The sequence below is a fragment of the Sus scrofa genome, chromosome 1 (genome assembly GCF_054392235.1).
Source record: "Sus scrofa isolate SSC_HxYL_T2T_F1_AM1 chromosome 1, Sscrofa_HxYL_maternal_Yorkshire_Landrace_v2.0, whole genome shotgun sequence".
NCBI classification, from domain to species: Eukaryota; Metazoa; Chordata; class Mammalia; order Artiodactyla; family Suidae; genus Sus; species Sus scrofa.
The window spans coordinates 271440374-271455220 of record NC_139383.1 but is presented as its reverse complement, the minus strand read 5'-3'; the positions used below and the strand labels follow the sequence as shown (position 1 = coordinate 271455220).

At 43.0% G+C, this 14847-nt stretch overlaps 1 protein-coding gene across 14 annotated transcripts in view; it reads left to right on the top strand.

Annotated features, from left to right (window-relative positions):
- The window catches only part of CDK5RAP2 (CDK5 regulatory subunit associated protein 2), a 183032-nt gene that overhangs the window by 76921 nt on the left and 91264 nt on the right, over nucleotides 1–14847 (top strand). For all 14 annotated transcript variants that reach the window (XR_014826137.1, XR_014826135.1, XR_014826138.1 and 11 more), the window contains 2 exons: nucleotides 7202–7372; nucleotides 11657–11797. Coding sequence is in view for 11 of the 14 variants with exons in the window: in XM_084994140.1 (XP_084850266.1) it covers nucleotides 7202–7372; nucleotides 11657–11797 (312 nt within the window). In the remaining 3 variants the exon portion in view is untranslated. The remainder of the gene's footprint in view (nucleotides 1–7201; nucleotides 7373–11656; nucleotides 11798–14847) is intronic.

Here is a 14847-nt window from a genome sequence, read left to right as displayed (position 1 = left end):
AAAAAAAAAAAGGCTAAATAGGAAGGTTATGTGGTATCTTTCACTAAATATCACCTGGTAACCACATCTGGCCCCCCTTTCCCCCCCCCCCCAGTGGAAGAGGGCCAAGTTGTAAGCTCAGGTGCAGTAGTTCTGTGGATCTTTGTACTTGTTTTTTGTCTTTTTTTTTAGGGCTGCACCCATGGCGTATGGAAGTTCCCAGGCTAGAGGTCAAATCAGGGCTGTGGCTGCTGGCCTACACCACAGCCCCAGTAACACGAGATCTGAGCTTCATCTGGGACCTATGCAGTAGCCTAGGCAACACCGGATCCTTAACCCACTGAGTGAGGCCAGGGATTGAACCCGCATCCTCATGGATACTAGTTGGGTCCTTAACCTGCTGGACCACAATGGGATTTCCTCTTTGTACTTTTTATTTATTTATCTTTGCTTTTTAGCGCTGTACCTGTGGCATATGGAAGTTCCTGGGCTAGGGGTCAAATCGGAGCCACAGCTGCTGGCCTACATCACAGCTGCTGGCCTATACCACAGCCACTGGCCTACACCACAGCCACAGAAATATGGGATCTGAGCCATGTCTGCGACCTATACGACAGCCCACAGCAGTGCTGGATCCTCAACCCACTGAGTGAGGTCAGGGATCGAACCCACATCCTCATGGATCCTAGTTGGGTTCATTACTGCTGAGCCACGATGGGAACTCCCTCTTTGTAGTTTTTAAAGGTAACTATTTTCTCGACTTTATACTCATAAACTTTAAAATTTTTAATTGTTCTTTATGTATCATCATTTGATTGGTGTATCCTTTTTTTGGCCACACGCACAGCATCTGGAAGCTCCCAGGTCAGCGATTGAAAGTGCACCACAGCAGTGACAATGCCAGGTCCTTAACCCACTGTGCCACCGGGGAACTCCTGGTGTATGCTCTTTGTAGGTTGTGGTGTAATGGAGTAAAGTAAAATGGGAAAAAAGTCCAAAACAAAGTTAAAATTGTATAGAAATTATGGCTGCAGATAGATGGACAAGAACTGAAAGGAATGTCTGCAGTAGGAAAATGGTTTAATTTGTTGGCACAACTGAACTGTGGGAGAATGTTTTTATTCTTTACCTTTAGAATTCTGTTAATATTGCTTTGGTGTGGTTGTGTAATAAAATCTTCTTTCGTCCCTTTAGAATTGAATTTCTATTTACTGACATTTATAATTCATTGTAGGTTCTTGGTCGGTTGTTTTGGATTAAAGGTTTAGGAGAATCTTATCATCGTCTGTTTGCCCAAGAAAAAAAAGTAACGTTTAATTTTTAAAGTGGTTTCTTTCTTTTTAAAAAATATTACTTTGAAAGTGCTTACTTGGAGTTCCTATCGTGGTGCAGTGGTTAACGAATCCAACTGGGAACGATGAGGTTGCAGGTTCGATCCCTGGCCTCGCTCAGCGGGTTAAGGATCTGGCATTGCCGTGAGCTGTGGTGTAGGTCGAAGATGTGGCTCAGATTCCGTGTTGCTGTGGCTCTGGTGTAGGCTGGTGGCTGCAGCTCTGATTAGACCCCTAGCCTGGGAATCTCCATATGCCGAGGGATCGGCCCATAAATAAATAAGTAAATAAGTAAATAAATAAAAAGAAAGTGCTTATTTTATCCTTTGTTCCTCATTATGAATGTAATCTATACTTAGTATCGAAATACTTTAAAAATTGAGAAAAAAAATTTTAAATATCATCCATGATCATGTGTTTTGGTATTTCTTTCAGGTTTTTAATTGATGTTTTAAGAAAACCCTACTTATTCAAGAAAAATTCAAATACATAGAAAAGTAGAGAGAATAGTATATTGACCCTCTGGAACTTGTCACACAGCTCAGCAATCATAAACTCATGGCCAGCTCTGTTTTAGGTATATTCTCTTCCTGACCCCTTGTCTTTCCACACTTGAGTATTTTTTTTTTTTTTTTTTTTTTTTTGGCCACACCCATGGCATGTGTACGTTCTGAGGCCGGGGACTTAACTCGCACCACAACAGCAACCTGACAACACTGGGTCACTACTGTGACCCAGGGACCTGTGCCACCAGGGACCTCCCCAGCACTCAAGTATTTTAAGCAATTCCTAGGCATATTATTTCATCATTTTTTTTTCAGTATGTTTTTTAAAAAAGTACCATTTTTACCTCTAAAAGCTTAATAAATTCTTAATATTACCAAATAGCCAATAATATTTAGATTTCCTTGTCTTATTTAAACTTTTTTTTTTTAGGGTCACACCTGCGACATATGGAAGTTCCCAGGCTAGGGGTCAATCTGAGCTGTAGCCATGGGAATGTGGGATCCGAGCCATGTCTGTAACCTACACCACAGCCCATGGCAACACTGGATCCTTAACCCAGTAAGCAAGGCCAGGGGTCTAACCCGAGTCCTCATGGATCCTAGTTGGGTTCGTTACCACTGAACCGTGAAGGGAACTCCTTTAAAAATGGTTTTAAACAGTTTGTTCAAATCATGATCCAGACATTGCATTAATTGATGTTATCTTTTTTAAAAAGTTTTATTTTGGGAGTTCCCGTCGTGGCGCAGTGGTTAACGAATCCGACTAGGAACCATGAGGTTGCGGGTTCGGTCCCTGCCCTTGCTCAGTGGGTTAACGATCCGGCGTTGCCGTGAGCTGTGGTGTAGGTTGCAGACACGGCTCGGATCCCGCGTTGCTGTGGCTCTAGCGTAGGCCGGTGGCTACAGCTCCGATTCAACCCCTCGCCTGGGAACCTCCATATGCCGCGGGAGCGGCCCAAGAAATAGCAACAACAACAAAAGACAAAAAGACAAAAAAAAAAAAAAAGTTTTATTTTGAAATAATTTCAGACATAGAGGAAAGATTCAAAATAATAACAGAATTCCTATCCATCCTTTGTCCTGCTTCCTCTTACATAACTGTTAACCTCTTACATAACTATGGAACACTCATCAGAAATAGGAAATTACCACCGACACAATACAGTTATCTGCAGACTCTATTTGAGTTTTGCTGGTTCTATTAATGCCCCATTTCTGGTCCAGGATCCACATTGCCTTTAATTGTCCTGTCTCCTTATCTTAGCTGATATGGGACAGCTGCTCAAGTCTTTGTCTTTTGTGACCTTGACTCCTTTGAAGAGTACTGGTAAGTTTTTTTGTTATTGTCGCTCATTTTGGGCATATGTTTCTCTTGTGATTAGATTGAGGCTATACATTTCCGGCAAGAACAGCACAGACAAGATATGTCATATCTCGAGGAATGTAATGTCAGTTCGTCTTATTTCTCATGAAGCTGGTGGTGTAGGTCACTTGGTTAAGGTGGGGGTCTCCTGGATTTCTCCACAGTAAAGTTACTGTTTTCCGTTTGTGATAAATATTCTAGGGGACGTACTTTGAGACTATGTAAATGTCTTGTTTCTCATCATACTTTTAGGAATCTCATTGATGGTTTTTACCTACAATAGTTATCACTGTGGTGTTTGCTTAGCGGTGATTTTCTTTTTCTGTCATTCCTTCTATACCCGTTTGTGGTAATCCTACTGTAAGGGAGGGCTGATGCTTCTCCTGAAATTATTTATTTGTTGTTTATATCAGTATGGACTCATGGATATTTGTTTTATTCTGTAGGTTGTTAAGCCATTACTATCATGATTTATTTTCTTTTTTTTTCTTTTTCTCCTTTTAGGGCCGCACCTGCGGCATATGGAGATTCCCAGGCTAGGAGGTCTAATCAGAGCTGTAGCCGCCAGCCTACACCAGAGCCACAGCAACGCAGGATCCGAGCCATATCTGCGACTTACACCACAGCTCATGGCAACTCGGGATCCTTAACCCACTGAGCGAGGCCAGGGATCGAACCCACAACCTCATGGTTCCTAGTCGGATTTGTTTCCGCTGTGCCACGAGGGGAACTCCACGATTTATTTTCTTATTCAGATTGTCTCAGATTTGGCCACTCAGACCTCCTTCAAATTGATTCCTGTGTCTTTTCAACATTTCTTAGTACTTCCTCACTTGTTAGGGTCATCTTGTATTTTCCCTAACCCAATCCTAGAATCAACCATTTCTTTAAGGATCCTTGGTTTCTTTTATTGGAAAATGATATTTAGGAACCAAGATCTCAATGACAGATGTCCTCATTACTACTAGGGTGTCAATACGCCTAGGCCTTGGCTGTAGACAGGGTTTGGAAATACATGTTTGCATACTGACACAGGCAAAAACACATCTATATTTCTGTGTCTAACTCTGTGAGCGACTATGAATGCACATACATGCATGCCCATGTGTGCATTAAGAAAGTTAGGGAAACTAGAATGAACTCTGTAGAATCAGTATGAATTTGTGAGTTCACACTAGCCTTCTGTAACTTCCTTAATTATTATTTAATCCACGGGGTCTCCCTTCTTTTTTTCTTTGTAACTTATTTGTTGAACATGGTGGGTCATTTATCCTTTATTGTTTTCCACATTCTGGGTTTTGCTGATTGTACTTTTGTAATGCCATTCAACTTGTTTCTCTGCTGACTTTATTTCTAGTAAATTGGTAGTTAGATAAAGTGCATGATCAAATTCGGGTTGAATTTTTTTGGCGAGAGTACGTCATAGGTGGTCATTTGTACTTCCACAGGAGGTGCACAGTATTTGATAGCCCCTGCTTTTGTGTTGTTCGCAGCCATTGATGATTGTTTGCAAAGTGCTGATAATTTCATGGTTCCTTCTTTTATAGCTGTATACCTTTTTTTTTTTTAATTTAAATTAATGCCATACCTGTGGCATGTGGAAGTTCCCAGACTAGTGGTCCAATCATAGCTGCAGTTGCCGGCCTACACCCCAGCGACAGCAACACCAGATCCAAGCCACGTCTGCGACCTACACCACAGCTCACAGCAACGCTGGATCCTTAACCCACTGAACCAGGCCAGCGATTGAACCCGTGTCCTCATGGATACTAGTCAGGTTCATTACTGCTGAGCCACAATGGAAACTCCCATATTGATATTTATAATTGAAATTTAGAATTACATGTCATAACTTCTTTTATGATTGTGTTTGTTTTCTCTGAGGCTTGGTTCTTATGATAGTTATGATTACTTATTTAATAAATGTATATTTATACAAACACAGTTTCAGAAAACAACAGTACAGCTATTATTTCATGCAACATGATTGCCAAAAACAGTTCAAGATTTTTGCAGCAGTCCCTTTGTCCTTGGAGAAATATCTCATCAGGAGGTGTACAAATTACTCCTGCTTTTACGTTATTGAAATCATTCCTCTCTGTTTGGTTAACCAATCAGCTTGATACATGGTTAAATTCTTTTTCTGTTTCTTTGTGCTGTTTTTAGTTTGGATGGATTCTTTTCTTTTTTTTTTTTTTTTAAATGAGAGTTGCAACGTTTATTTCAGGTTCTCTCTTGTTTTTTTTTTTTTTTTTTCTTTTTTGCCACACAGGCAGTATGTGGGAATTCCTGGGCCAGGGATTGAACCTACGCCGCACAGCAGCAACCAGAGCCACAGCGGTGAGAACGCAGGAGCCTCAACCCGCTAGGCCATCAGAGAACTCCCTATTTTCTTATTTTAAGAATAATTGGAGTTCCCGTCATGGCTCAGCGGAAACGAATCCAACCAATATCCATGGGGATTCGGGTTCAATCCCTGGCCTTGCTCAGTGGGCTGGGGATCTGGCATTGCCGTGAGCTGTGGTGTAGGTCATGGACTCAGCTCGGATCCCACATTGCTGTGGCTGTGGCGTAGGCCCATGGCTGTAGCTCTGATTTGACCTCTACCCCGGGAACTTCCATATGTGGCAAGTGCAACCCTAAAAAGCAAAAAAAAAAAAAAAAAAAAAAAAAAGAGTAGTTATCTAAACATTTAAATGGCTTCACCATCACATCCATAAAAATGAGTCTACTCTCTCCTCTACTTTGTTCTCTCCTTTTCTTCACTGGCAGCCCTTTGTGTTGTGGTTAAATAAATGGCAGTGTGCTGTACATACTTTTTTTTCCTCTTGGGGTCCATACCGCCCTCCACCATGCACCCCAACCTGTACCCAGTATTCTGAAAATTACTTTAGGGAAGTGTATTTGTAGAGAGAGCCCTCATTCCTTTCCCTTTATAGCTTCAGAGTGCTCCACTCTGAGAAGGCACCATAGTTTATTCCACTATTGGTGGATATTTGGGTTATTTCCAGCCTTTTACCACTGTGAATAGTGCTTCCATATTAGAAATAGTGCATCTCTTGGGGTAGTTAAAAATCCCACTCCACACTGTTTTTCTGTCTTTTTTCCTTTAACATTATAATATGAGCATTTTCTACGTTACTGTAAATGTTATTTAAGACAGTTTTTTTTTTTTTTTTTCTGATTATCAGTTATTTTTCTGTTAGGACAGTTTCTTTTCTGGAAGTGATACAGATTTACTTAGAGATTTTAGAAACTCAGAAAAATAAAAAAATAAAAATCAATTGAAAATCCCCCATAATCCCTCTAGTTAGGTGGAGGTTAGGATTAGTGAGTGTTGTTGGCGTATAGTTGACTTACAGTGTTGTGCTCGTTTCAGGTGCACAGCAAAGTGATTCAGTTATACATATCACACAGCCATTCTTTTTCAGATTCCTTTCCCATGGAGTATTGAGTCAATTTCCTTGTGTTCTACACTGGGCTCTGTTAGTTATCTGTTTTCTATGTAGTGGTGTGTGTATGTTAATCCCTGACTCCTGATTTACCCCTCCTTCCTGCTTTTCCCCTTTGGTTCCCATAAATTTGATTTCAGAATTTGTGAGGAGTCTGTTTCTGTTTGTGAATAGGTTCCTTCATAGCCTTAACAGTATTTTGCATATACACTTGGAAAACAATCAGCATTATATGACATAGTATCATGCTTTGTTTTTACTCATAATTGTGATTTTTCAAAAATATCTTTTTAGAATTAATTCTTTATGGTAGATATTCAGTTTCTTCCCGGTTTTTCAGTATTTTGAATGATTTTGTGATAAATATCCGTGCATAACAGTTTTTGCAGATTTACATTGTTCTTAAAGTTGGTTTTCGTAACACTTCAAATGGGAAGGAAGTTCACATTTGTTAAATGCATCTATTTAGCTTGCTCTCTTACAGCAGTAAGGGAATAAGGTGAAAGATTGTTACTTTGAAATTTCTGTCAAGTAAATTCCATTTTTTCCATGTTCTTTTTCTTCTTGTAGGACCTTAGAAATGAAGTCGAGAGATTACGCAATGAGGTGAATGAGAGAGAGAAAGCAGTGGAGAATCGTTACAAGAGCCTTTTGAGTGAAAGTAATAAAAAATTGCACAGTCAAGAGCAAGTGATCAGAAGTCTAACAGAACGTGCCAACCAGAAGGACTTGTCACTTCAGGTATCATAACTTTTTTTCTTTTGCATTTACTTTTTGTACTTCATCATAGGGTCTTTTTTGTTTTTGCTTTAAACTCTTTTTCAGGAATGTTTGTATCAAAATCAGGGTGGCAGCAAAGATTGTAGTCCTCACTGTTTTATATCAGGGCACTTTAGAGCTTCCTCTATGTCTTTTGGACCTTGGCCACCAAGGAGGTCTGTTTGGAGAAACGGAAGCTCTGAGAAGGGAAGGGACTTACCCTGGGTCACGTGACTCGTAAATGGCTCCCAGGGGCCAGCCTGCCTCTGCCAAGGTGCTGGCTCCTCCTTCTCTGTGCTGCATCCCCTCACTCCTCTGCACGTTTCCTCTAACTGTTCCTTTCTGTCGTGGAATACCCTTCTCACTGATGGTGTAGTGAAGTTTTGATTCAGCTCAGGATTGCAGGTAACCATGATGGGGTGAACATCTGCTTCCTCCTGCTGCTTCGTTAACCTGACAGTGAAGGGGTGAGAAGGTGCAAGCCCACAGGACCAAGAGAAAGGGAACGGTGCAACAGCAGTTGCCATTTGGACGATAGGTGGACAGGGCAGTGGTAACTAGATGGGATTCGACTTTCCCCGCTCTGTTACATGCCTTGGGGATGAAAAGCCAACAAGAAGCAAGCTGATTAACTGGACAGAACCCAGCAAGCTCAGCAGGCAGTGGGGGTACCTGGTACCTTTGTCAGCAGGAGATGTGGCTGGAGTGCTGGGCAGTCAGATGACCTTGTTGACACTAGAAGGAGACTGAAGGTTTACTCTGTGGGACCTTAAACCAGAGAAGCACTGGCCTGGGGTCACCAGGAACAAGCGGAAACACGAGCAGTTCTGCTAATGAGGAGGAATGGCACTCGTGCCAGCATGGAGAGTCCTCTGAGGACAGAGGCTGACAGGTGGGGGTCCTCCAGCAAAACAGCTGGGTCCCTGTCTGATTGTCTCACAGTGAGGCCACACTCACAGAGCTTCTGGGCACTTCTCCCTTAAAAATAGGTGGGTGGCCTGAGTTTTTCAAATGGGATTGAGAAGCATCTAAGAGGCAAGACAAAGACACAGCAAAGCTACACAGAGGAATCAGAAACAGTGGAAGATGAGAAGAAGACTAGACAGCTTTTCAAAAAAATCAACACTATACCATCTTTAGATATGAAATGAGATCAGAGTTTGATAAAAAAGATATTTGGGAAAGAATGGCCTATTGGAAGTATGATTACAAATATAAAAAGCTTTATGTCTGTATATACAAGAATTAGAAAAATTGGAAGAGAAAGTTGAGTATGTCTTCCAGAAAATAGAATTAAAAAAAGAAACAGAAAGATGAGAGGAGTTCCCATTGTTTCTCAGTGGGTTAAAGCTCAGTGAGTATCCATGAAGATACAGGTTCCATCCCTGGCCTTGCTCAGTGGGTTAAGGATCTGGTATTGCCACAAGCTGTAGTGTAGGTCGAAGCTGCGGCTCAGATCCTGTGTTGCTGTGGCTGTGGTGTAGGCCAGCAACTGCAGCTCTGATTCGGCCCCTAGCCTGGGAACTTCCATGTGCTGCGGGTGCAGCCCTAAAAAAAAGAGAGAGAGAAAGAGAGAAAATGAGAGAAAAAAAGATAAGAAAATCAGAGGCTTGATTCAAGAGCTCCAATATATGACTAGCAAAAGTTCCAGAAAGATAGAACAGACAAAGCAGGGGGAAGGAAAAATTCCAAGTTGTATGAGAAAAATTTTCTCAGCGGTAGGGCAGACATCTCTACATTGAAAGGGCCTGCTCTGTTTCTAGCACAGTGAATGAAGAAAGACCTCTGTCCTGAGCCGGGTCAATGTGAAATTTGAGAAAGCAGGGGGTAAAGAGTGAGTCTGAAAGGCTTTCAGAGAGAGGAAAATAATCAGTTGCATACAAAGGACCCACGGATAGAAGTGACATCAGAATTCTTAGAAACAACACCAGAAGTCAGGAGACAGGAGAGCGGTGCTTTCAGAATTTGGAGGAAGAGTGATTCCAGTCCCATGTTCTGTAGTCAGCCAGGCTGGCGGCAAGAGTGGGGGCAGAGTAAAGGCAGCTCAGACATTCGGTGCCTAAAATCTTCGGCATCCATGTCCTCTTTGCAGGAAACTCCTGGAAGATAATTCTGTCCAAATGAGGAAGTAACTGATCATGAGAGACATGTGGGATCCAGAAAGTGGGGAGTTCACCTGAGATGCAGTGAAAGGAGGCCCCAGGCAGACAGCTCAGCCACTTAGGGAGAAGCCCAGATTTGAGCTGCTGAGGGATTTCTTCCAGAAACTGAAACAGAACCCTCTTTTTTTTTTTCTTTCTTTTTTTTTTTTTTTGTCTTTTTAGGCCCACACCCTCCGCATGTGGAGGGTCCCAGGCTAGGGGTTGGTTGAATCGGAGCTGTAGCCGCTGGCCTACACCACAGCCACAGCGACGGGGGATCCAAGCTGCGTCTGCGACCTACACCACAGCTCATGGCAACGCTGGATCCTTAACCCACTGAGCAAGGCCAGGGATTGAACCCGAAACCTCATGGTTCCTAGTCGGATTCGTTAATCGCTGAGCCATGACAGGAATTCCAGAACCCGTCATTTACCTGATGTGTCTTGACTCTATCTAGATGAATTTATGAGTTTGGCAATAAATTGACACTAAGTACATAATTTAGTTTTATCAACTAAGCACACTGAATAAAGTGTGGTAGGGCAGGATTCCTAATTCCAAGCAAAGCAAGGAACTGAACACGAAAGGGAGTGTCATCACGGAGCCCTGGGCTGTAAACAGTATTTGCGTGGCCATAATCATGTAAACACAGACTGTTGCTTTAACCAAGATTGTGATGTAACTAATTTGGAAAAGCATGGGCGTGGGGGGCAGATGAAATGAGAGCTCCATCCTGAAACTTCTGTGATAGGAGCCAAGAGGTGAAATCTAACCTTAGGAAATCAAGACGTGGGAAAGTGGAACCATAACATAGCAACCTGGAAGTCACTAACAAACGGGAGAGGAGGAGGAGTGGAGAGTTGTTTATTTCTGGGAGTGGGACCAGAGGTGAGAAGTGGAGCCTGGTGGTACTGTTTGTCACAACATGTAGGTGTAGTCGGACTTTTAAGAAATAAAAATGAAAAGTGTAACTCAGGCAGAACCATATTGCGGTAATTCTAGAATTTCAGTGTTGGTTATTTCCTAGTTCTTCCTGTTACAGTTCAGTGGGTTTTTTTTTAAAAAAAAAAATTGCTTCTGCCTCTTTCTTGTTTGTGTTCACCTATTTCATAAAAGTTTGACATGATGAGTTAATTTTGATGGGTGCTTAGGAAAAAGATGCAGGTCTCACCCTTAATTTCTGACCAGAGTAGACAGAGACCTAGTTCAGGAGTCACCAGGTTTTAAACAGTTAGGAACAGGTTCCATGCTTGAATTTGGCCAAAAGATGGTTTGCAGTCCTCTGTGTTGTTGGACGCCAGCTCTCCGAAGGGGTCAGCGAGGGGAGCTATATTGTGCCTCCTCGTGATGGAAGAGCCTTTCACATGTGACTGGACCCCAAGGCAGTAGTTGCAGTGTTTTGTTTTGTTCTTTTTTTTCTTTTTAGGGCCACACTTTCAGTATATGGAAGTTCCCCAGCTAGGGGTTGAATCAGAGTTGCAGCTGCCAACCTACATCACAGCTCACAGCAACACCGGATCCTTAACTCACTGAGCGAGGCCAGGGATCGAACCTGGATCCTCATGGATACTAGTTGGTTTCATAGCCTGCTGGAACTCCCAGTGGTTGCAGTCTTGCCTTTTTCTTCCTGGAAGTCAGATCTCCTTGTAGATATGGTTCCAGTTTTGTCAAATCTGTAATGTTCCAAGACAGCCTAGACTTGGTTGGATTGTTCTGTACAGTTCTTCTAGATCACTGCAGTAACCCTGTAGGATGGGAAATAGACCCAAAAATTACACCCTGGCCAAGGGGGACCCAGGATTGGAACCTGGGTTGTGGGGCTGGAGCCTGGGCTTTGTCTTCATACCTGCTGGGAGACCGTCCCTGTGGTGGCGAGAGGGAAGGTTTGTAATGACCGCGCCATTCTTGGCGCCGTGCAGGCGTGCTCCTCTCCTGGTTATAGTAACACAAATGGATTGCGTTAGAGATTGCAGTTGCCTAATATTCGCAGATAATGGAAATCATTGAGAGGATATAGACACATTATGGAAAAAACAGTAAATCTTCCCTGAGAGGGTGTGGGACCATCTATTTATTTATTTTTTCCCTGTTGAAAACTTCCTTTTGATTTGCTTTGTTTCCTTAGAAATTCAGCGACAAAGATTTGGAAGCTTTGCCACAGAACCGCTATTTAATGACTGCAGAGGATCTTGAGTTCAGGAGTGAAGACTTAATAACAGAAAAGTGCTCTTCTCCGTCACCAGGCAGCAAAATCATCTCCTCCGAGGTAAGCTTGACTGAAGTTGGACGTTCACATGCAAATTCATATTCTTCTCTGGCACGTATGCGATAACTCCTCTGATCTAAAGATCCTGCCTTCCGGCCGATAATTGAGCTTCCAGCAGGTGAGAGGAGGGGGTTCTTAGTCTTTCCACCTTACAGGTGAAATGTCCTTCCATTGAGGGTTAGGATTTGCGCTGCACAGGAAACTGAGACATCACAGCTCGTTAAAAGATGAGCCTCATATTTGCCCCCCTGGGGTTCACCTCTCATGAAGTTCCTACCTATAATCTCCAGGTGAGAACATTTTCCTGGTGACATGCACACAAGAAATGGTACAGCAGGCCCTTCCTGATCCGGCCCCAGGCTGTCTTTCCAGTCTCGGTTTTTCTCATTCCCTGTCATCTCTTACAACAGCTCCTTCTTGCAGATTCCTGAAGAAGCCCTGTCCGTGCCTTTGCACATGCTTCTCCGTCTGCCGGGAATACCTTTTTCTCCCTGTTGACTTGGTTCCTGAACACCTCTAGGGGTGTCACTCCAGTGCCACCGTTGTGGCTCCTTCCCTGGCCTGCTGAGAGCGACATCTTCTTGTGCTCTGTGGTGCACAGCGCTTTGCATGTGCGTCCCCCGTGGCACTTAGTCCTCAGGTTGACGTTACAGAGCCGCTCTGCTGCTTCCCCTCCCTCGAGCCCTGTGCACCATGGGCAGGCACCTCAGGGGCAGAAAACTGGCTTCCGTGTCTGGATCCCAGCGCGTACCCCCAGTGCCTGGCTAAGTGGATGTTTGTTGAGTGAATGAATGATTTCATTGGTCTGTTGAGATGCATACAGATTGTTCTGGCCTGCAACTTGCATGGAATGCAACTAGGCAGACAGAAATGGGAAAGGAAAGGAGTTTACTGTAGGCCAAGGTTTTTTTTTTTTTTTTTTTTTTCGTCTTTTTGCCTTTTCTAGGGCCACACCCGCGGCACATGAAGGTTCCCAGGCTAGGGGTCGAATCGGAGCTGTAACTGCCAAGCCTATGGCAGAGCCACAGCATTGCAGAATCTGAGCCGCAACCTACACCACAGCTCACGGCAACACCAGATCCTTAACCCACTGAGCAAGGCCAGGGATTGAACCTGAAACCTCATGGTTCCTAGTCAGATTCGTTAACCACTGAGCCACGACAGGAACTCCCAAGGTTTTTTTTTTTAAGCCTGGCTTTAATTAAGTTCATACATTCAGAAGGCAGAGAATTCTTACATAAATTAGTTCTCTGATGAATGACTCTGATCATGACTTGTGGTTTTTGTGAAAGGTGATTCTCAAAATAATTGACAACTGGTGCAGCACGAGCACAGCCCTCAGAACAGACTCAGGTGTTGGGGCTGGAGGCCTGTTCTTGTGCCGGGCACTAACCCTGTAGTTACTGGGTCCTGGAGAGGGGCTGGGGTGGTTGGAGTGGATAGATATGCTGGTGTCTAAGTATTTCACTCTTTTAGCACCAGTACTAGCCATTGTACTGTGTATCTATTCAGTATCAGCCTTGGTTCTGGAGGGCACCATTGCCTGAATAGTGGGAACTCCTCAACTCTGATCATTTGTGGATTTTTCTCTTGAATAAGAATGTCTGAGAGTTCCTGTCGTGGCTCAGTGGTTAACGAATCTGTCTAGGAATCATGAGGTTGCGGGTTCGGCCTTGCTCAGTGGGTTAAGGATCTGGCTTTGCCGTGAACTGTGGTGTAGGTCACAGACACAGCTTGGATCCCGCGTTGGTGTGGCTCTGGCGTTGGCCGGCAGCTACAGCTCCGATTCGACCCCTAGCCTGGGAACCTCCGTATGCCGCGGGTGTGGCCCTAGAAAAGGCAAAAAGACCAAAAAAAAAAAAAAAAAGTCTGCATGGGAGTTCCCGATGTGGCACGGTGGGTTAATGATTCGGCTTGTCTCTGCGGTATTGCTGGTTGCCCTGGCCTGGTGTAGTGGATTAAGGACCTGGCATTGCTATAGCTGTGGCTTGGATTTGATTCCTGGCCTGGGAACTTCCATATGCTGTGAGTGTGGCCAGAAAAAAAAAAAAGAAAGAGAGAATGTCCACATAGATTTGACTCTTGGGCCAGGTCAAAGGTCTGGAGGCCTGGATTTGTCTCTTGGTACCGTCACTTCATTTGCGTGACCTTAGGCAAGTCTGATAACTAAATCTTGGAGGCCTAATATTCTGTGATTCTAATTTGCTTATGGTTACTTGACTTTAATCAAATTTAGTTGGATATTAAGATACACATTAACCTGTACTCAGGTGCAATCTGTTTTTTTTTTAACCATTTAAAAAAATTGAATTATGGTTAATTTACCATGTTCTGTTTCAGGTGTACAGCAAAGTGATTTGGTTATACATGCCTATACTTTTTCAGATTCTTTTGCATTATAGGTTTAATACAAGATATTGTGTATAGTTCTTTGTGCTGTAGTAGTAGGTCTGTGTTGTTTATTTTATATATAGTAGTGTGTACCTATTAATCCCAAATTCCTAATTTATCCCTCCCCTCCTTCCCTCTTTGGTAACCATAAGTTTGTTTCCTGTGTTTGTGAGTCTGTTTCTATTTTATAAATAAGTTTCTTTGTGTCATTTTTTAAGATTCTATATATAAGTGATGTCATATGATGTTTGTCTTTCTCTCTCTGACCTAGTATGATAATCTCTAGGTCCATCCATGTTGCTGCAAATGGAATTATTTAATTCTTTTTTTATGGCTGAGTAATATTCCACTGTTGTATATGTACTACATCTTCTTTATCCATGTATCTGTTGATGGACATTTAGGTTGTTTCCATGTCTTGGCTGCTGTGAATAGTGCTGTTATAAACATAAGGGTGCATGTTTTGTCTGGACACGGGCTCAGGAGTGGGTTGCAGAATGGTATGGTAACTCTATTTGAGTTTTTTAAGGAACCTCCACACTGTTCTCCATAGTGGCTGCTGCACCAATTTACATTCCCGCCAGCAGTACATGGCTTTCTTATGCTGTGTCCTTGGCCATTATGTGTTGACTTAGGGTTTATCTTCTGCCCACTTCTCT